Source organism: Apostichopus japonicus, chromosome 22, assembly GCF_037975245.1.
Source record: "Apostichopus japonicus isolate 1M-3 chromosome 22, ASM3797524v1, whole genome shotgun sequence".
Classification (NCBI taxonomy): domain Eukaryota; kingdom Metazoa; phylum Echinodermata; class Holothuroidea; order Aspidochirotida; family Stichopodidae; genus Apostichopus; species Apostichopus japonicus.
Window position 1 is genome coordinate 24,510,847 of NC_092582.1, and position 23,199 is coordinate 24,534,045.

Genomic DNA, 23,199 nt, shown 5'->3' on the forward strand with positions numbered 1-23,199 from the left:
AGGGGTGGGGGCGAAAGTGGGCGACCGCCCCGCCCCTCGAGCATAGTTTTTTGTATTTATATATGATATCGCTAGTAATTTCAAAATAGAAAATGCTTAGATGCAACTTACAAGGCCTGGGAAGTGCCATTTTCAGCGATCTGGGAGGCATTTACGGCCAAAATTTTCTTATAGCAAGCTTCGCCCCTCCCCTCCTCGCTACGCGCCTGTCTAACCGTGACACAATTTGTTACTCAATATTACCAAAAAATATCACACATTTTCACCGAAAGTATAGTTTTTACCTTTTTTTTCGAAATGTGTGTGTATATATATATATACACAAAATATCATAAAGCGCCAAAAATTTTTGGGATGGAAGTTGCTAGGCGCCTGCACCCAAGCAAATGTCACCCCCCCCCCCAATATTTGTAACAAATCGCCGCCCCTGTCTGTGTAACATGTAGTCGATGTACTGACTTGTAATTTCAAGCTATACTCTTTTCCTGTCATGCATCAAGGTCACCCAGAAGGTCATGGCTATACAGTAATTCTCAAACAGGTGAGGCTGGTATAGTTGAGGTTGAGATTAAGAGTTGATGGGAGGTTAAAGGCCAACTTGTTTTAATGTACATAATTTAAACAAGATGACCATCGAAATATTGCTCATTATGGACATTTGGCATATATGGATACAAACGATTAGTCCGGTTAATTAGTCCATAATCTAGCATTGTCGGTCGAAAAACCTTGATTAACAATGATCAACTCCGATTATTAACCAGACAATCGGTCTAAGTTTTAACCGATAATAAAATTGTATTGCCTATAAGCTTTCATTTTCAGTTGTAAAACCTGGAGTACCGGTTCAAAACAAGACCGGCATTGAGCAATGATCCAATTTTTCCGACAGAATCAAATTGGAATATATCATTAGTGGGTATTTTGCTTTGCCATACACGTGATTCAGGAATAATTTCGACATGCGAGTAAACATCCGGTAAGATTAGCATTACAATACGAGTTAAATCCCATCCTGAATGAGAAAAACCCGCAGGTGGCTTTAGCTTTGTGAAAAATCCAGGTCATACAGTATTGTATTAAGTTATAGCTTGAATAGGCTCGTTGCTCGTGCATACAATCCAGCAATAGCAATTGAACGTACGGGGACTGCTGGTGATAGTGTAACCATTTAGTTAAATAATATTTACTTCAAAGGCATCAATAAGAACGTGCTCTTCATCCATGGAAATGTTTGTGCAAATTATTCTCATTGGATCAATATCCCAGGATTTTACCTTGTGAATTTTTCGCAATGATTTCGTAATCCTAAGTGATGTACCATGAATTCAGGAGCAATAGTTTTCAGAGACCTGCATCTTTTCGTGGGCTGAGAAAATGATTCCTTATTGAGGAGGATTTAATTTTTCGAGAGGATCACCTAGGTTTTATACCGGGATACACTTTAAACTATAGCATAACGATAATTCTTATCAGGTGGTGAAGTTTTTAGGTAATTTTACCTTCCTGACTTCCCGAAAGCTTTGGAGATTAACAGATATTGGGAGACAAAGTATTGTCCCGTTTACCACTCGTCAACCCATGTAAGTACACATTCCATTGAAAATATTTGTTATCAGCGTTATCTATACATAACAGAACATACAGATCTAATATCAGAGAGATCACTATCAACAGTATTCCATCAGCGTTATATATATATATGACAGAACATACAGATCTAAGCGTCGCTGAGTTACCGTATCCTAGTATAGATTTACATAGGCTTGTAACCACTGAATTTAGTTGACAGTGGTAAATGTCGAACGTTATTTCTATATGACAGCAATTAAAAATAATTTACTTCCTGTTATGTTTAATTCATTTAATTTTCCTTTTTAATAATGATATTATTATTTTTAGATGTTAAACTCATGGTGCATCAAGCTAAGTATGTCGGCCGTATTTTCACAGGCATTGTAAATCTACGGAAAGATGATTGTATATAGCTATCAATGGTATCAGTGTGACGTTATATTATCAGCATACTTTATAGTCTTCGCTGCCGAATTCTTCTTTCCTGGATGAAGTTCATACGTATTTTGTTTATTTTGGGAAATTTCTTGATAAATTCGCGACACTATAGAAGGGTTGTCAAACCACTGTCCCGTTGACCTCCTCCATATAAGTACACTCGTTTACTAAATTACTTTAAAAGCAGTAAGTCATAGCTACAGGCTACACACTTGAAGGAAATTGTTACTTTTGGAACTTTTCATTCTCATCCCAAATAGCGTAGGATTAATTGTGGACTGGTACACGGTTTTGTCCAATAGACCTATATTAGTTGTTAGTATGGTTTAACGATACTTTTTCAACTAAGGATAAAACCTTTTCCTCTGGTGTTTATTACAGCCAACGCTGTACAAAAACAAAGTTAGTCTGTGGGTGGGATAGCTAATTGGATGTGTTATTGATGGTTTCATTATATATAAGCACTAACGGTATCACGTATGGCGCATTTGGGGATCCATTTGTATAAGAACAATAAGGTCAATAAGACTATGTTTACACCTAACACTCATACACAATGTACGTGTACACGCAGTAAAGGTATGTACTGTTACACACTGTATATGTATGTACTGGTTGACATTCATTTTATAGTAAAGTCTTTTAATTAAATGAATTAAACCAGAAACAGACAAGTACACTGCAAATGGTATTTGTTTATATGACATTAAAAACTGCACAGTATTGAATTGAATGAGCTTGAAGTACAATATACCTTGGCTCAAAACATGTGGAACATCAAAACAGCAAAAATGTGTTGTTTTTTTTAAATCCCAAACCTCGAGAATTTTTCATTTCAAAATTAGGCAAAACACCCTCCTGAATTTGTTTTTTTGCAAACATGGTGGTACTATTTATCTTCCTGAAAAAATAATCACATTTTTTTCAGCATGACGCGTTTGAGTTATTGGCTGTCAAAGACGACCTCTTTTGTACATCGGAGCAACTTATCAACTTCATAAATTAATATTGAGGAAAGCTAGAACCCTGAAATTTGTTTAGGTTTAAGAACTTAATACTTTTAAGTATAAACTCTGACAGCTCTAACATGGTTACTTTGGTAAACAAAAATAGCACCAAAACCCCTCCTCATGCTGAATCGCAGCAAGAAATAGTAACTTTAGAGCTGCACAAGTTGAAAATATATGAAAGGAAAGAATTGTAATCATTATTTTGTATTGTTTGTACTAGACATAATAACCTCTGAAAGAACCATGTACCCTGAAGCAATGGAAGCAATTTATCACTAAAAATAGCATATTTGTTAGTGGGGGAGAAGTGGAGGGGGTGCTGTAATGCTTTGCTCGAAAAATGTAACAAATATGGAAAGGCATACTGGTGAGATCCCCCTAATCTTTGAAATTCGAAATTTGTGGGTAATAAATTGGGCTCCTATGCCCATGGGTGTTGTACGGGTCAATAACTTTAATCTTTAAGAAGTCTAAAGAATTCAAGGTATAACTGATTTGTTGAAAACCTTCTATAGGTTTCATGCATTGTAAATAGTTTGATCCATCTGTTCTGTAAATCCTGTTGGATAAATAACTGGGAATCATATTATTAGCATTCCCACAAATCCCAATTTAAAATATTTCTTTAAAAGTACGTATTAAATGTTCAACTGTCATCTGATCAAGCTGAGAATGTTTACTGTTGATAATTGATAATAAAGCAGGGCAAGTGCATTGACCCTCCCTATCAATTCAAACTGAAAAAATATAACAAAATAATATAATTTTTGTGTTAAGAAAGTACGTAACCTTTTCTCTATGACACTCTCAAGAAGGTTATTGATGGAGGGAAGTAAACTAATAGGTCTATAAGTTTCTGGCAAAGTTGTATCACCCTCTTTGAATAATGGAATAACTTTTGTCCATTAGGATCCCAGCTGAAAAGACATCGTTGGAGATATTGACCAATACAGGGGTTATAGCACGTATAGTGGGAAACGGATTTAATACAAATTTAAGCCGAATACCGTCAACATCTGGAGCCTTTCCAATCTTTAATCCATCAAAACATTAACATGCTTATTTAGCAGGTCGGATAATCATCGTTTTAATGCAATTCTATATGACATAAGTTTAATCTTATGATTAGGATTATTAATGTACACTTACCATAGATTTATTCTTGGAGAAATTGATTTGTTTAATTCCAGGGGTAATCCAAGACTTATCATTAAAATTATTTCTAGACATTCTTGACAAAGACTAGTTTAAGTTGTGGTTATGATTTTATAATATCAAGTAACTGATGATAAGATGCATTACCGTCATGAATATGATTTATAATCACCACTCAATGTTTGTATTTACAGATAAGGGACACACCACAGAAAGTAAACAACATTAATAAATAACTCCTGATCATGATTCATTGTCTACATAGCAACTATTTTACAGAAATTGCGATATTCTGAATCAAAATGGTTCATAGAAACAATTTGAATAAACATTTGAAGACATTTTCTTGAATGAATGATAACCCCAAAGTTCTTGTTTTTCTATGTCTTAGTTCTGAAACGGGTATTTGTAAATACTTCTAACAAAAAGACAAAAACAGTTTTATTCCGGTAAACAAAATCGCAGGAAAACCATGTATAATGACCGTCTGTTGCAATATTTGTCTTCAATGGACGACGGAGGATAAATCTGTCAGAACATAGTCGGCTTCAGATAACTATCTCTTGTTTAGTAATAAACTTATCGGGAATAGCGCTTTACCTATCAATATTGGAAACAGCGTTTTCGCCATGCATACAAATGCAGCCTTATGTGTACCACTGGCTCAGCTTAACAACGATTTATATACACGCGGTTAGTTTATTTCCTCGCTACTAATTTTAATTCTTGATTGTCTTCAACCAAATGGCTTTATTGAAAGATGTCCTCCGATTAGATTTCAAGTTCCGACCTGGAACAGAGCGGGGCTTCTCCTTACAATTGCCAGTGACTTTTCGCCATTTTGTTCTGTAATGGAAGAAACCGATGAAAATCGTTAATGATGTCAATATACAGGTTGACTCAAATCACGCAGACCCAGGCGAGGCATTATCTATAACAGGAACATATTCTATTCTCCTGTCACAGAATTTGTGAACAAGAAGTGTGATATTATAGCCTGTTACCAAACAGTCATGCAGTAATTTTTGTCAGGCTTAGAAGATTCAACGATGTACTCACAAAAGTAACGCTAAAATCAGTAACACTATACTTTCATTGGCAGGGGCGCTACCATGTATAGTTCTGAGGGGACTTAGCAGCTTAGACCCCCCCCCTCTCTTTTTCTCTCCACTGGCAAACATAATATTCAAAAAAATTCTAATTTAAAAATTATTAAAAAAGTATGCGGTACAATCTAAAACCCCGACAAATCTTCAACATTGTTTCAAAAGTTGCAAATATTGCACCAGGTTCTATCCAAGCACCCTCCTTTTCACCAAAATTAGCAAAGTTATTATATCTACAGAGCGATGTCCGATTTTGTATACCAAATAGGACAAAGCACTGTATGGGTGTGCGTATGTCGAATCGAGATCGAAATACCTTTCCTTACATCCTTGCTTATGTACAAATGCTTTACGCATACGAACCTTGCAAATTGTATGTGAGGGCCGCAGATGTTTTGGGGTAACTATATAGTACATACTGATCTGACGTGGCTGATTCTGGTTTACAACTAGATTATCTTACTAATCAACGCAATATGTTTCGGCTTATCTTCCAGAGTACAAAAAGAAAAAGAGTAAGAAAGAAAGACCAACCTTCTATTTTGAAACCATGTTTTGACTTGAGCTTCTTCAAGCCCTAGTCTAGTTGCTAGCACACACCTCTCATGAAGACCCAGGTATTTCTTGGCACTGAAAGTTCTTTCTAAAACTGACGAAAAGTGGTATCGAATATATGTTATGCCATGACATGCTCCAATTGTTTATAATTTTAGAGGTAATTTCCCATTAACTTTGTTACTAAATACCATATTTGAGGTCATAGATGTATGTATAAATATTATATACATATATATATATATATATATATATATATATATATATTATATTCATTTCATTTCAATAACATAAAGTCTGTTCAAAGTATCTCTTTCGAGATCCGGCCTTAGATCAAATCACAAATGATTTCTAGTTGGTTAGCATCTTGTTTGATCTCTAGAGTAAGGCAAAATATGTCACCAGAAACAGAACTAGTATTGTTCGATACAGGTATCAAACGCCTACAGTGGAATTACGACCTTCCTTACCACTTTCGAACCTCTGGACATACAATCAGCGTCCATAGCCTAGAGGTTAGGGTTTCCGCGTATCCCGGTGGAGGCTGAAGGTTTTTACACTGTTCTTGATTTTCCAACTCATTACGATTTCAATTATACATATATATTTATATATATATATATATATATATATATATGTATATATATATATATATATATATATATATATATATATATATATATATATGTCCTGCATGAGTAACGCTCAAAGAAACTGAGCAGTGACGACTGTGTTTTATCAGGAGTATTATAGACATTGGGAATGGTTGCGAGCCACCTGCATGTTATATACTGGGTGTGAAAATGGCCACGAGCACCTTACCGGCACTTAGATTTAGGCGTAAGAAAATTATATCTTTGCTTGTAAATGTATACGTGGAAGGACTAAAACTCACTGGTCAATTGTTCCCCTTGAAATATGGTGCGTTTACGTCTTGGTAAGAGAGGACCAGTGGGAAGTGTCCCTGGTAAAGGAGTGGACCCACGAATCAAAGAGGACGGAAATGTAAGACAATTACACCATCTTGAATGATGAACTGGATTATACACATGTTTACGATCAGATAAAATACGTCTTGAATCAAATGAAGTAGTTTTTCGGTGATCTTCCTTTAAAGTCCAAGAGTTGTTTTGCCACCCTAATGAAGACAGGAACGAAAGTAAAATCACTTATTTTACATTTGATTACACACGTTAAACAACCTAGAATAATAACTCGTATATTCCAAGTGTTATTTTACAAACCTGTTACGTTATATAACCTCTCTCTTCATTGATAGGTTATACCATACTCTATATATACATGAATCGTAGTTACAACAAATTTTCTAAGATATTTGTAATGATAAGCTTTGTTATAATTATGTAATAGTCCAGTCATATTTTGGGGATTATGGTTTGTATATTATCACCGATGTAACTTATTTAAAACAACATGAATAAGTAAAATATAAATGCGAAAATACATGAATATTTGACGAAAAATGATTTGTTATTATTGTTTTTTTCCCTGCTCAGTAATTACATAACAAACATTAAGCAACCTTTGTCTAGTCAAGTGAGCAATGTTCGTATGACTACGAGGTCTAATTAAAATGAAATGTTTGTTTTTAAATTTCCCCGAAAAATCACAACAGTCGTTTATGTTTAGGCATTTGACGTATAGCTATGCGGTAAAACCCGCAGTTTTCTTAAACAATATTCTTAGTCTATTTATATATAAAATTATATAGTCAAGTTACGTGAGCAATGTTCAAAATTTTGCATTTAATTTCAGTGGTGCAACCCGCCTGTTCATGTACCAAGTAAATAGTTTTTATGTTCCAGCGTTTCAAAACTTAAAGGAGAAGCATCGGCTGGCGGCGGGGCGGTGCGGCGCCGCCATCTGGCTCATAGGCATATGTATATAGCGTTAGCTAACATGTTTAACAACTCCCAACAATCTTTGCCCCCTTGGAATGGACATGGATTTGAAAGTGCTCAAATAGCTGTTAATTATCTACTTCTTTCGGTATTGTTTTTGTAGGCTTATTTCAAACTAATTGCACAAAGTGTTCACACTGGAACTAATGTGGATATTAGGGAATGTTAAAAACTTCAATATCATCTGCAGTACTGGAAACGTTATAGATACACTAAAACTTGAAACATCAACTGTATATTGTTGTTCTACACGTGTATATATAGATCAATCATTCTCCTTATATGTGTGAAGGACCATTACACTTGTGATATTTTCCTACATTGGAACACAAATTTTGGAATGTTTCTTCATAATATAGACCACTGATGGTCGATAACTATTGCTTCTTCTCTGAAATACAACCGACAAGTAAGCGGGAAGCAGAAAACCTTTTTTTTTCCATTCAAAATTCTTACCTGTGGTACTGTTTGAATAAAAATCTTCGGTGCATTGATTGTTCGAGTTGCCCATGTCGGGTGAACTTGTTTCCGATTCCAAAATATCACGAATAAAAAACGACTTTCCTCTCGTTGACATGTTTACAACCTCTGTTTTTTTTTTTTAAATTTCAAACAGTCCCATAAATATAAAGTCACAATTCCCCAGAATAATATGCACAAATTCAATAGCCTATCACGTGTAAATCTATACAAATTATTTGTTGGTATACAAGAGAAGGTATCTCAAATACTCAATGTTTAGTCAGAGAATAATACAGTGTCATTATTGATGAAAGAATTAAAATAATTCCTCGGCCAGAACAAAGTTTGAATCCTTCAACATGTCGTGGCGGTAGAAGAATCTGATGATCATTTGAGCTGTTACCGTCATTTAAGATAAATTTAAGTAATTTATGATTTAAGAACTGTTAAATGTAACCATTAACGTTATTAAGTGATCACTCACGTCAACGTATATAAGAATATTTATATACGGATTGTGGAAATTTTAATACTACTTTGCTTTTTTTGAGTATTTCTTGATTGCATTCTTCAGCCACGTACAAGTAAACACTCCAGGTTTTGGAGAGCGACACTAGGCGTGAGTTTTACTGATACTGTATAGTAGTTGATTCATCGGGATATAGGCACAAACGCAGTGTAATATAGAATAGCTGTTTGAAGAACAAAAAGGCCTGTTTAATGAGAATAGAATAATCAACAGCGGGCGTGCATCTTAATATGAAGTGTATCCTGCTGTCAGCTCCTCCATTTCTCCCTGACAGGTTATAAGATATGTTATGTGATATGCTATATGTTATATATCATGTATTATATGTTATATATTATATGTTCTATGTTATATGTATATATACAGAAAGAGCTTTATTAGGCTTCGTATCAACTGTGATATGTTATATGTTATATATCATGTATTATATGTTATATATTATATGTTATATATTATATGTTTTATGTATATATACAGAGAGAGCTTTATTATAGGCTTCGTATCAACTGTGATATGTTATATGTTATATATTATATGTTATATGTTATATATTATATGTTCTATGTTATATATATAGAGAGAGAGAGAGCTTTATTAGGCTTCGTATCAATTGTGATATGTTTTATGTTATATATCATACATTATATGTTATATATCATGTAATGTATGTTTTATGTTATATATTATATATTATATGTTCTATGTTATATGTATATATACAGAGAGAGCTTTATTAGGCTTCGTATCAATTGTGAAACGATTGTCTCATTACCACTTCTTTAGAGGCGATGAACAGACTTACTTCCTGAATAATACAATAAAGCATTAATTAAGGCTTTTAATTTATATCAACATATCAAACTGAATAGCAACATGTGTAGTATGCCAAGAATATACAGTACCTGCTCTGTGATGATTTTACAGCCACAGCTAAATTCTATAATATTCTGTCAAGGCTGGAATTTAGGGTCTTTATCTTTGTGTATGTTAACTTTGATAGTGAAGAGGAAATGTCCTTAGCAGAAACGTCTGAAATCCATAAAAGTTTATACCTCTACCAAAATCATTTGGGGGTGATTTGAAATTTGGCCCAATTTAAAGGCATTCAGGAGGATGGGTAAAGAGAAGGGAAAGATGTTTATTAATTCACCGGTAAACATAATAATATGTACCTCACAATATAAGATAACTTCTTATTTTCATTCTCATTATTATTGACAATATTTTGTTGACACGAACGTCAATATTTTAGATTTAAAACATACAAAAGGGTCCCATCTTTAGTACGGAAAATAAATATTGGAATTAATAGAGACATCGAATAAAACCAACAATTGAGGCATATTTCAATGTTTGTATATTTAACCTTGCTTAATATTTCTGGCCAAATAATCTGTAAAGAAAATTACAACTGATTATAACTGATTTCAAAACTGGAATATGACAACTCTTCCGGCTTTTTTGTGTGGAGTTGTACACTGTATTTAATATATATATCCTTTTTAAGACAGTTCGACTTGCTTCTCTTTTAATGAAATCAATAAAGTTAACACGAAATTAAATCGGATATCTAACAATCATTAACTTATCAACTAACATATTGAAGGAGTCCTCGTAAATGTTAAAGTATATAAGGATTACAGCTCTCTTCAATATACAATGCCTAATAAAGGGTCAATGTCATCGGTGTTAGTGTCGAAATACAGTCATTAACCTTATAAAGCATTATTTTGTTGTTATGTTAAATTACTTTGTTATTAACGTTTCAATTCTTTACAACAAACGATATTTACCCCAATTTAATATAATTTTCAATATTTTCACTGACAATCCATTTATTGGCCTCATTTCATCGTTCCTGATGCAACTCTCTTATAACGCAGGAGCAATGTACCGTGACTGTACCACAAAAATATTCGGTTTAAATTCAGTTTTCATTCAGTTTAAATCAGTGTTCGCAGGTTTCTTCCGGGGGTGGAAAAAACCGCGGAATAAACCGCGGTTTATTCCACTCGGAAGAAATAGGTTTCTTCCAGTTTCTTCCGGACAAAATGGAAGAAACTCATTTTTTGGGGAAAAACTGTTGATAAAGTTTCATAACAACCTGCAATGATTTCAAATTATGTAATAAATGGACAAGAAGCACTATAGTGTCATGTAGGTAGTCTATATCTAGGTTTGGAGCACATGACCTGCTTCCAGCATATACTGTACACAATATAGTACTAGGCTACTAGCAGCGGACAATTCAGGGAACAACTATGGGCAAGGTATATTTTACAGACCAGGATGGTCCTGATTATAGCACAGTTCTTAGTAGAAATTTTCCTGGAAATTAGTGTAGGCCTACTACAATGCACACTCATAACTACGATTAAACTGACCACTATGACCATATTTTGGGGAGATTGAACTTAAGGCATGAGGGTTACAGATTCGACTGGAAGTTGTAGTGTGAAATGAGGGCTGGCTCGTGGCCAGCTGTGTTTAATTGTGGATGTTTGTTCTTTTTGAGGTTGGGATGACAAGATGACAAGATGGTGGTTAACTACAAGTTGTAATTTAGGGAGTTGCAGAAATTAAACTGTTGCCTAAATCTAACAGATATTGTTCGGCTACTTTCTTGGTGTTCATTGTATTAAATCCTCAGTTCATGGGCCAATCCAGGTTAATCATTTATACAGTATGGCCAGTTATGCAGTTCTGGTTGATGGGGGGATCGCGAGATAATTAGTACCTGTATAGTCCTTCAATATTGTTATTTATAAGCAAATATCTTTTAGTGTAGGAAAACAACCCAAAATTATAATCAAAACAAAAATATCATATTTTAATGGTTTCAATGGTATGCATTTCAGTCAGATGGTGGTAAACTATTTGTCTCTTTATCATGTATGTGGGATGTGCTGCTTATAAGCCAATTTTCACAGTTTCTTCCAGTTTCTTCCGGTTTCTTCCAGTTTCTTCCACGTCCCCGGAAGAAATAGGTTTCTTCCGGAAGAAACCGAACCCTGGTTTAAATTCTAGGAAAATCTTAGGGATTATAGTACACTTTGTCAGTTACAAGTTCTCAGCACAACTGTTTGTCCTTATAGAAGACATATATATGCATCACAATTAAACATAACAAATCATCCAGCTGATTTTCGTTTGTTTAATTAAGATAATACACTCGACTTTTATATGAATCAATCCTTTATTTGCATTTGGAATGACCATAACAAATCATCCAGCTGATTTTCGTTTGTTTAACTAAGATAATACACTCGACTTGTATATGCATCAATCCTTTAAATGCATTTGGAATGGACTATGTGCATTTGAATTGGAATAACTATAACAAATCACCCAGCTAATTTTCTTTGTATAATTAAGATAATACACTGGACTTCTGTAGTTATTTTTATCTCGCCATAAACATGACGTCATTAAATTATTAACTTACAATTTCCTTACAAATTCTGACTTTAATGTCAGAGTTGAGGTTTGGAGTGACTCCTAGAAAAGTGATATAAACCAATATAAGCTTATTGTTTGTAAAGAACTGTTGATTATTTGGAGAGAAATTTACTTATAGTGATTCATAAACTAACCATAGGCCTATATACGTTACATTAATATCCAACAGTCACGTGCAATATGGAAAATAGCTTTGAAACGCAGGACAGAAAATTTTCTTTCTTACTTTTCCACGTTGCTCTGCCAAATCTATCGATACAATTAGTATTAATCAAAATTATCGATCAATTGATTCGATTCGGACATTCTTCTAAAGTTTTCACAGTATGAGTGTCAATGAGCGACTATCTGAACCATATACTAGTCCGATGAATTCTATGCTAACAAATTGTTATTAAATTACAGTATGGCGTACACGAATCCACAGCAGGAACTGTCTTTCCTTGAAATCTGGAGAGAAAAAGCTAAGCCATCAGCAATTATTCAATTCTTTTAAATTGAGTTGAATAAATAGATAACGAAAAGATGTTACTCGCTGAGTAGACTGCCATTCGGTAAGGAGTAGTTGGTACCCCAAACTTTCCGAAAAATCACGAAAAATCTGTAAAGAGATAAAAACAAAAATTTGAGGCTTATTTATGAAGGTCAAACATCACTTGCAAGAACTTGTTTCTTCCCGTATTCACACGGACAACTGAGAGAATTGCACCTTCCCCTCCCCCCCCCAGTTTTTACCTGACAAATTACAGTATTTAGTTTTAGGTCTACGTAGGGCTAAAGGTCATTTCTTTCAGGATGATTTGAAATTCAGTTGTAGTATGTGAATATCATGCCAAATTGTGAGATCAAAAAACGTGTTACACTTTGCTGGTTTTATGGATTGCTTAACTGATATTAATAAATATGGAATGCTTGGAAATTAATTAATTTCTCGAAAAATCGGCCTGGAAATGTAGGCAGAAGGATTATTATTATATTTTTAAGTGAATATTGGGCCCACTGTATATATTCTACCTGGCTCCCGAAAACATCTCTTAATTGTAGGCAGAATAATTAAGGTCAGGTTAGCTATTGCAATGTTGATTATTGTGTCTTAATATTACAATTGTTTGTTTTTAATTTTTAATTTAATAAACTCGTTTTTAAGTCCAACATCAATCTTTTCCCGGCGATGTTAAATCAAACTGCAAACAAGAGTGAGGATGGGCGTGAGGAACGGTAGGATTTAGGGGTTAGGCTTAGGTACCTTTGAACACATGCCTAGCAGTGTATTATGTGTATTAATATACCTATATCAATATCAACGAGTATATGCTTCAACTTCAACAGTGCGAGCTAGGAAATAAATAGGAAATAGGTAATCAATAATTAACCTACTCAATGTTATTCAATATATATTTTTCTCATAAATGTTATTTAATTATAATGCTCACTGATTCGATATAGTACACTGATGTCTTGCGTCTAAAATCTTAGACAAATCAAACTACTCCAGAATATATTCTGCACAGTACCTACATATGTGTGGTACTACCTAAAGAGTCGAAAATTCTTCAAATTTCAATCGTTGCAAAATATTGCACCATTTTTCATCTATATGAAAAATGGAAGGAAACTCTCAATGAAAGGAACTCTCAAACAAACCAAATTTTCAGAGGGGAGGAGAAAACTTTAGACCCCAACTAGATGACTGAACAACTAAGCCAACCCCCTCTCCGCAAGAAAACAACCTTGTATGCAAATTCTTTCATCCCCCTGTCTACATGTTTCCTGCCAAAAAGTAGCCTATACTTCCGCAAGGTATCTTCAGCAATTACATATAACCACATTCAGTAATTTAAAAATAATATAACAACAAATATACATAAACATGCGTGTAAGTTTTGTGTGTTTGTCTTATTTTCTTTTTCTTTTGTAGGAAGTCAAAAAACACATTTATTTGTCCGAAAGAGGGCTTCCTCTTGCACAACCAGCTGAGGAAAACAACGTGTAATCCCATCACCGATCAGAGAGAGATCTCCCCATTAACCCCCATCCAAGTTGCGAAACCAACGAGCATGGATTATATTCCCATGATGCTACAGATACGAATGAACTGGAGGATATTCTTTGAAGATACTTTTCAAAACAAAAGTAATTAATGGTTAATATTTATGAGTTAAAGAACAAAAGGTCGAAAGAGTATATAGCATTGTTTCCCCCTCAACTAACTAATTTAGTTGGAGATTATTTCTAAAGAAAATGCAACGAAGTAAACAGAATATCCCAGGTAAATTACCAATAAAAAGAAAATGATTGCTGAAATGAGCTATAAAAATAGTATTAGAAACTATGCATTGCACTTACGGAGATAATCAACTAAGCATTGGGATTCACCAACAGCCGAATTTAAGTTAAAGTTAAGTTCCAGAAATCCAGTATGGATACGTGAAAGTACATATTTATAAATAGGATATGAAAAACAGTTAAGGGTGATACAGATTAAAATAGCATGGATGATATACAAATAATAAATAAAAAGTCAATGAAATAATTAGAGTGATTTTGTGGAACAACACCCTGAATAAATACGGCAGCTCTATAAAAACAAAATACTTTTGAAAGCGTACAGTTTGGAGTTTTGGCGTGATCGTCCTAAGTAGTATGTTGAAGAAGTTACTTCAGCTCATTATGGAGTAGGCGTTTCTCATCTCTATGATATTTTCAATGAGAAAACCATTTAAACTCTATCATGGCCGCATTGTTAACTTGGTTAATAAGGGTGTTAAAATCTAGGCTAAATGGTTTGGCACAGTAACTCAAGGAGGCTCTAATTCTTTTCTAATCCTTTACAAGTCAACAAAATGATACCAGGCAGGAACAGCGTATATAATATGAGGTAAAATATAGGTAATAAAAAACTTCGATTCTTACGTCTAACTTAAAATATGGCATAATCAAAGATAAAGTAGAAATAACGGCCAAACCATAATTTGACGGCCTTTTTACCGTAATTTTCTCAATTAAATTAAACTGCGATTTATAAGTATAAATCAATCTCACCTTTCCTCTGGCACTGACGTTTCTTTAGAAATAAACTGACTGATTTGTTTATGTAACTTCCTTGTATACGCTTCGTCTTCTAACTTTTCGAATCCAAATACTTCTAAATAACCACACGGCGAAGAAGAACAGTCCCGGAACAAGCGGAGATCAGTTCGTATCCACACAGTAACCTTGAAGAGAAAAATAAACTCTTTGTTTTATAAAAGATGTTCACAACCACCTCGGCGACGTTAACAATTCTAGCCACCGTGGCTATTTTAACATTCATCTAACCACATGTTTACAAGACTTATGAGAAGAACTTCTAGTAATGTTAGTGCAGATTATTTTAACAGTTAACTGAAACATTTAAAAATATGTTAGATATTTCATATGGGGGCAATCTGATATGAAAATAAATATAGGTACCACTATACACACTGTTGCCATACCGGATCTCGCTTAAAACAAATACCTCTCTTGGTGAAAAATTTAAACTTATTCCTAACACATTATGCATTACCTCATGATCAACATTAAACCATTCCTGAATATTGCTCACGAATTTCTTGTGAAAGTTCTCGTTAAAGACGTCTGAACCGGCGCTGGTATGGACAACGCACCTCATTTTGTGAAATATTCAACGTCTTCCCCTAATTTTCTGGTATAATACAATTTTATTTTAAGTGTATGTGATCCAGTTGTCTTTCTCTGTTAATTCTTCTCTAAGCAGTAGATAATATTCCATTTTTGGAATTAAGAGAATCGATTTTCCTTTATTTACCAAACTCCTCCATATGGTTCCCATTACTATACCCTCAACTGTGCATATATACGATGACGTTTATCATAACTGTCAGGAATTAGGAATTTCATAATTAGGAAAAGTGCACCATACGCTCAAGAGTTATAAATTATGCCATCAAAACTAATTGTTCTATTGTTTTCAAAATTGAACGTTAAAGCGTAATAAAAGTCTATCCTTGTTAATTACTAACTTATTATATTTAAGTCACATATATATGATATTCTACCATTACAATTTACCATATATATATGCATGGTTAAAATGATTAGGTAAAAAAGAGAAAGTTAACTCATCATTTTATAAATAAATCCATTGAAGGTATTGCAAGGCAATTGTTGAACTATCCCGCTATATACTCAAGTACAATCATTTGTATGTACTTTCAATACTGTGAAGTAATTTTTCTTGCCGACTTTTGTAAACGTATTGCACTGGATTCTATATAAATCCATAAATAATGAAGAAAAATTCGCAAATTTGAATATTTTCAAATATTGGTAACTTACATCTTTTATTTATGTATTATTGCAATAAATATGGATATGTTTCCATTGATTTACAATCATTAGGTGTACAGATTTGTAGGATAATATTTTGGACGATTGTGATATTTCTTTATAAAGAAAACAGGGATTTTCTCGAAAAGGTCCAATCAAATAATGATTTATGAGAAAATAATGCAAAGATAAGAAGGTATAAAAGAATCCAACCTTTAATTCATATCTGATGAAGTAAACTTGCATATCAACGGTTTGTCGTGTCAGCAATAACAACACGAAGACGCCATTTTGAGATTCTCTGTTTATTCACCTCATGGAATGCCGTTCAGACAGACTAACAATATTGAGTTACATACAAAATAATTCACGGATGACATGCAAAATGAAGCATGTATCGAAAATGTGATGAAGCCCAATTATTCTAACTTTCATTTTCGTAGAGTAGGTTTACATACTATAATATTATGAAACATACTTGATAATTCGTGGTCACAAAATGTACAATACCTTTTTTTTTTAAACTGCTCCAATTCTTGTCTTCCTGTTATTTTGATACTAACTTTGTTTCTTGTACTTGGCATTCCCTGTTATGAGGTTACAGCCAAACTTTTATCACACAAGTTTTCATAAAGAGACATTAATGTGTTAATATGTTTTCACTTTCGAGATGTTAAACTTGATAACCGATATTGTCCTGATGTTTTGTCATAAATAAACACAACCAATACGGAGTAAAGGGGGGGGGGGGGGTCTTTCAAGGTCACATGGACAACTGAACATCTTGAATGACATTCAACACTCTTTGTCCTTGATAAGTTTGCAATGCATTGTTATACCCAACTTTGTAATCATATCTGTTTTTCTTCAAAAGTTAAAAATGGCATAAACAACATTTTGTATAATAGTCTACGACCTATCCATTTTTCTTTATTTTATCTTCAATCATCCGTTTGACATCAGCAATACAAACTCTACTCATATGGTTCACCGATAAATATCCGGTTGAATAAAATTGATAAAAACAGAAGGAAAATGTATTTGTCTTTCTTCAATATATCTTTTCTATAGTAAACCCAAATCAATTTTGGTACGAATATGTCATTGTTGAGACAGGCTTATATTATTCAGTTTGCTTAGTACCCTTTGATCAAAACCATGAAAAAAATTAGCTAAACTACCTGCAAGTTTATCGACACACCCCCGGAACTATTACTGTTCAGAAGACGTTTAAGCATTATGTACTAAACACAGCTGTATTGTAAACACAGCCGTATTGGAATAAGATGAAAAAACACATGACTCCGGAAGGGAAGGGAAACAAAAAACAAAATTGCACCATTTATTACGATATGAAGCTGATGTTGAGATTAGACTGATAAACACGCAAAACCTGACCATATTGATAGCTGTTATTCACACGACAACGGTTCAGAGACTAACGGAATTTCAACTGATATTTTGACTTCGAAATGCCGCTCTGCGTTGTGCACACCAACAAAGCTTCCGAGACGATCTCAAATTCAACGATCAAAAAGTTATGTCAGTTGGTCGCAGATGCTTTGGGAAGTAACGTCAGTGTAAGAGTAACAATCTGTTCAATTCTTTTTGTACGTGTTGAATGTAAGGTCGACTGGGCTGCTGGTGTATATTCTAAGGTTATATGCTGCAGTAGATTATGCGCTAGGTTAGACTAAACTATAGGTTTGACTAGACTTACTTGGTCTATAGGCTTGACTAGGCTATCCTTGACTAGCTTAGCCCAGCCTATACTTTGACTTATTTATTTTTTCAATGTTCTTGATTTAGCGTTTCAGCGTTGCATTATATATATATATATATATATATATATATATATATATATATATATATATATATATATATATATATATATATATATATATATTAAAGTATTTCAAAGTATTTCTTTGGAGATCCGGCTTTAGGGATCACAAGTGATTTTCGAGTTGCTAATCATCATGTTTGATCTCTAGAGTCGTAATTCAGTCGTAATTCTGGTGATGAGTAGCTTTACTATTCGAGAACACTTTTGTAACTGTACGTTTGCGACAATGGCACCAATGTTCTGGTACAACGTCCTTAATGATACAACTCATTCAGCCAATTGTGCCATTACGTAGTGTATATCTTAATCAAATGCGTGCTGTCAGAAATATTTGTAATGTTCATTTCATTGATCATTCTTCTCCCCTATTTAAGGAATTAAATGTGCTCCCTATATTTCATCTCTTTAAACTTCAATTAGGCATGTTTGTTTATAACATTACAATGGGCTTCTTCCGACTATTTATAATTCCTTCTTTAGTAGATATTCTAGTCTGCATAATCATAATTCTCGTATTAGTAGTAACTTACTTCATATTAAGTCATCTTGTACTAAGTTAAGGCAATCCCAAGTACATTATTCAGGTGCAGTCTTGTGGAACAGTCTCCCACATTCTATTCGGTCAAAAGGTTCTTTGTACTCCTTTAAGTGTGCACTCAAATATTATCTTTTTAACTCTCAACCCAATACATTATTTCATTATTACATCAAAAACGTTTGTTATTTCGAACTTGTTTTTGTCTTATTTTTTGTTTATTTAATTATCTTTTTTGTTCAGTATTTGCTTATACATAATTAAACATGTCATTAATATTTATTGTATATGGGAGCCAAACCAGAAGAGCTATGCTTATTTTTGGTTGCCTCTACCATTCATATACTGTATTGCTTTATTTCGATTTCTTTATGATGTTACTATCACATTATTTGTTATTGTATTATATGTATATTTTTGTTTTTGAATCAAACCAAATCAAATTAACAGTTGATTATAAACGTGACGAAAGTTGAACTATTTGCAGTGACATATTGATCTGTATGGTATATTGTTTGTTTCCTCCTCAGAGTGTAACCGTGGAGATGAGAAGTGGGAAGTTGATGTGTCGGGCGGGAGATCCAAGCAAATCGTGGGGGTTCTTCGAATTGCATGGCACCAACAACTTTCTTGATCCAAAGGACACCCTAGCTGTCGGTAACAAAATGTTTGAATTCGGTGTGAACGAGTTGGACATACCTAGAAATTGGTAAGGACTAGAAAGAAAAATGTATGAGCAGGAAACTGGTTTGTTGTCATTGAACAATACCAAATACCTTTATTATAAATTAAATTTAATAATCATAAACAAAAACCCTCAAAATCTAAAAATCTCGAATCTCTTTCTCCCCCGTATCCCTATTCATACACCATCCCGACCCCACTCCTCTTCAAGGGAGGGAGTATGAAAGACGCCCGTCTCTCCCTATCCATGCACCCCCTCCCACCCCCCCCCCCCCCGCCACCACTCCTCTTCAAGGGAGGGAGTTCTATAGACGCCCGTCTCTCCCTATCCATCCACCCCCTCCCCCGCCACCACTCCTCTTCAAGGGAGGGAGTAGTATAGACGCCTGTCTCTCCCTATCCATCCACCCCCTCCCCCCCCCCCCCCCGCCACCATTCCTCTTCAAGGGAGGGAGTATGAAAGACGCCCGTCTCTCCCTATCCATCCACCCCGCCACCACTCCTCTTCAAGGGAGGGAGTACTATAGACGCCGTCTCTCCCTATCCATTCACCCCCTCCCCCCTCACTCCTTACAAGGGAGTAAATAGACGCGTACATGTGTGCCTAAATTATTGCCCCTTTTTAAGGTACTGGAACACCCAAATAGACTCCCCATGAAACTCGTTCTCTGTTACTATTTTTGCCAGTTGAATAGTTACAATATAACAGTTTCCATTTTATAACGCGCTCTTATTTTCTCTGTCAACAGCCTCTTCGTCTTGATGCATGAACATGACGCAAAGCATGTCGGGATACGTGGCAACCAGTTTCTCGTTGACCTGCCACACTATTCAAACTATGTGAAACCAGATTATTACAAAGACTTACGAAAATAGGCAACTTCAGTCAAACCCACCCACCTTAACAGCATTGTAGGCCCCATGGACAAGATCATGTACTGTGCCGGTCCTTATACAACCCCTACCCAGGTCGCTCGCTATGAAATAAATTCAAAATTAATCAAATTCAGAATAGCGCTGGTACAAGTCTGCTATACATGTTGAGTCTTTATTTCACTGACAACAGTGTGCTTTCTTCACTTTATTCCTTCGATACTAATTATGATATATATTAAATCAGTAAGTTGTGATACCCATTAACTATCCATGGGGTTCCTTAATCTTAGGCCTTGGGCAACTAACTATCCAGAGTGTCTATTGTGTTAAGATGGGCCTAGTACAGCCCAAGTCTCTATGAGAAATATTTTATCCAATTTCAATACCAAAATCGCTTCACATTTCTTAACTAATGGGCACTGAGCATGCAGCAAATTTACATTGGTTTTAGGTGCGTGTGTGTGTGTATCGGTGTGTTTGGTTTTGTTTGTTGATATTGATATTTTTCTCGCTTTTGATTATTTTATTTTTTCTTGAGTGTTTTGTTTTGTGTGTGTTCAAAACTTGTGTAACAAGTTGATTGTTTCTATATGCGTCATTATGAATAACTATAATTTGTGATTGTAATATTATCGCGTATAGGTTGGTCCTAATAACGCTAAAGCATATATAGTTAAAAACCAACGTATAATACATGCTTTGAACACACACGCGCACACACACGCACAATAAATGAACTGCTAATAATTAGCGAGATTTTAACCGTTAAACCGTCAAGAAACTTTTCTCAAGTTTTGTTTATTACTATTAAAAGTTAAATTTGTTTACTTTTAGTTTGAAGTCATAACAACTTTCGCCTAATCTCATTGTTCTTACTACAATCTGTTTTGTGGATTAAAGTAAACGATAAGATGCAAAAGCATTGTTTCTAAAGCTTTTCTAGTTTGAGATATTCACCTTTAAACTATGCTAATACCTCTGGAACGCTCCTTTAAGGTTACAGTGACGGCGACAACGTGCTCCTGAGTACATACCTTTATGTTACAGTTTATTTACTGTTTTTATTATAAATTATAAAACTTGAACCAAAACATGTTCTTAAAGGTTGTTAGGAGCTATAGATCACATTTAGGTGGTATTCAACACTATTTGTCCTTGGCAAATGTGAAATGCATTGTAGCATATTATTTGAGGCCATCAAATGTTTGTTGACGTCCAATATTGAGTTTTGTGTGTTAGACTAAGTAATACGACCACTTTCATTGTAACAACACTGTAACAACTAAGTCAAAGAAATCACCTCATGGTCGAGGGGAGGGGAGGGGTTATTTAACTATAAATAAAACTATTTTTATTAAATTTTGGAGTATTTAAAGTGGAAAAATACATCATCTGTTTTTTGTTTCGAAAGGAAAATAGTTTATTCATGCTTTAAATCATAAAATATACAAAATCAATCGGATGGAAAAGGTTTTCTTATGAAACAGAAACTGATGTTGATGCTGCTACATTTATTTAGTGCTTTGTCATTTACAAATGATTTGTCAATGTACTTGTTCATACAGAATCCACAGATTGTCATTATTAGCTTAAATATAAACCTGATAAAAAAAAACATGTATGCGTTTTCATGCAATTAAAACTATGAATTCATAACAAAAAGGAAAAACGATGTTGAAAATGAAAAATAAATATGCAGCATGGGTAATAGTAATTAGTACGTTTGAGAAATATTCGACATTTTGTGTTTGAAGTTTCCTGTGTTGGTCCTTCAAGTAGCTGATGGTTGACAAAATGCTACCCCGTTCCAATATGAAAGAGGGTTCTCGATGTAAAGGGTCGTTTGCGATACTCAATATGAACTTTTATTCTTATTTCCTGTTATAATGAAATGAATTATAATTGCCGAAAATGATCTGCTTGTTATGTTGGCTATCAATTAATGTATAATGAATATAACACTATTTTAATTTACACACTCATACTGTGCATGAATCTTTTCATCCACGTTGATCCACAAGAGTGCATAACCAGAGCACAGAAGCGTTGGCATTTAGATATACCCGTATATAAAGATTATCTCTACCTCATACCTCCACTCGGTCCCACTTCATATCAACCTCGAGAAAAATGAAATGCACACTGTAAACGTAGATATAAATACAGTGGTTTACGGCGATTGGCACTTAATGAGGTAGAGATTGGGCATAAATTGCTACCGGTAATCCAACCGTCGGTACTGGGGCTTTGAAACAAGAGGCCCTATTGGCGCACCGGACAAAACTACGGCTTTTCTCGACATGAGGATATTGGCGCTTTCGGCACCTTAAACCTGTAGCACATGCTACGCCACTCAGCCACGACGAGCCGGTTTCCAGACGGATAGGGCCATCTTCCTTTACTAGGCCTATTCTAACCTAACGATAGCAGAACTAAGGGCGTTTACGCCTAGCTTTCTGGCCCCCTCTTCGCATTCTTATCATACAATTCGTCTTTTCTTCTAACAAACTGAAACAACACGGAAGAGCAGGGAAACGAAATCGTTCAAGATATTGTTCATTAGAGTAATTAGTCACCGATTTAACTCTCAACAAGAATTGTTCCCCTAATTACCACAGTGCTTCGAATCATGGATGTGTTATACCGTAGTCCGACCACGCACTCTCTCAGTCTTTATGTATACCTTCCTATATCTAACTGTTGATCAAAGTCACTGGT

At 34.5% G+C, this 23,199-nt stretch overlaps 2 protein-coding genes across 3 annotated transcripts; one reads left to right on the forward strand and one right to left on the reverse strand.

The window, feature by feature from the left end:
- Positions 1–1,106: 1,106 nt before the first annotated feature.
- Positions 1,107–23,196, forward strand: LOC139963633 (macrophage migration inhibitory factor homolog). 2 transcript variants are annotated; one of them, XR_011791649.1, is made up of 3 exons: positions 1,107–1,583; positions 19,452–19,630; positions 20,355–23,196. XR_011791649.1 is itself a non-coding variant. In XM_071964635.1 (3 exons), exons 1-3 carry the CDS (start codon positions 18,013–18,015, stop codon positions 20,479–20,481), a joined length of 414 nt encoding a protein of 137 aa, XP_071820736.1. In that variant the 5' UTR covers positions 17,946–18,012; the 3' UTR covers positions 20,482–23,191. The 2 variants fall into 2 exon arrangements, 1 of the variants encoding a protein (XP_071820736.1); XM_071964635.1 differs by lacking the exon at positions 1,107–1,583 and adding an exon at positions 17,946–18,120 and having other exon boundaries at positions 20,355–23,191.
- On the reverse strand, positions 9,421–16,065 carry LOC139963640 (uncharacterized). Its single transcript, XM_071964649.1, has 3 exons — positions 15,759–16,065; positions 15,254–15,426; positions 9,421–12,812 (listed from the first exon to the last, which is right to left on the reverse strand). The coding sequence occupies exons 1-3, from the start codon at positions 15,861–15,863 to the stop codon at positions 12,740–12,742; spliced, it is 351 nt and encodes a 116-aa protein (XP_071820750.1). The 5' UTR covers positions 15,864–16,065; the 3' UTR covers positions 9,421–12,739.
- Positions 23,197–23,199: the final 3 nt, after the last annotated feature.

Excerpts from the sequence above, each read along its gene's own strand:
- LOC139963640 (XM_071964649.1), bottom strand. The coding sequence starts at position 15,863 with ATGAGGTGCGTTGTCCATACCAGCGCCGGTTCAGACGTCTTTAACGAG. Across the intron at positions 15,427-15,758 it reads GGTTTAATGTTGATCATGAG|GTTACTGTGTGGATACGAAC; the intron begins GTAATGCATAAT and ends TTTCTCTTCAAG. Across the intron at positions 12,813-15,253 it reads ACGTCAGTGCCAGAGGAAAG|ATTTTTCGTGATTTTTCGGA; the intron begins GTGAGATTGATT and ends ATCTCTTTACAG.
- LOC139963633 (XM_071964635.1), top strand. The coding sequence starts at position 18,013 with ATGCCGCTCTGCGTTGTGCACACCAACAAAGCTTCCGAGACGATCTCA. Across the intron at positions 18,121-19,451 it reads CTTTGGGAAGTAACGTCAGT|AGTGTAACCGTGGAGATGAG; the intron begins GTAAGAGTAACA and ends TTTCCTCCTCAG. Across the intron at positions 19,631-20,354 it reads TTGGACATACCTAGAAATTG|CCTCTTCGTCTTGATGCATG; the intron begins GTAAGGACTAGA and ends CTCTGTCAACAG.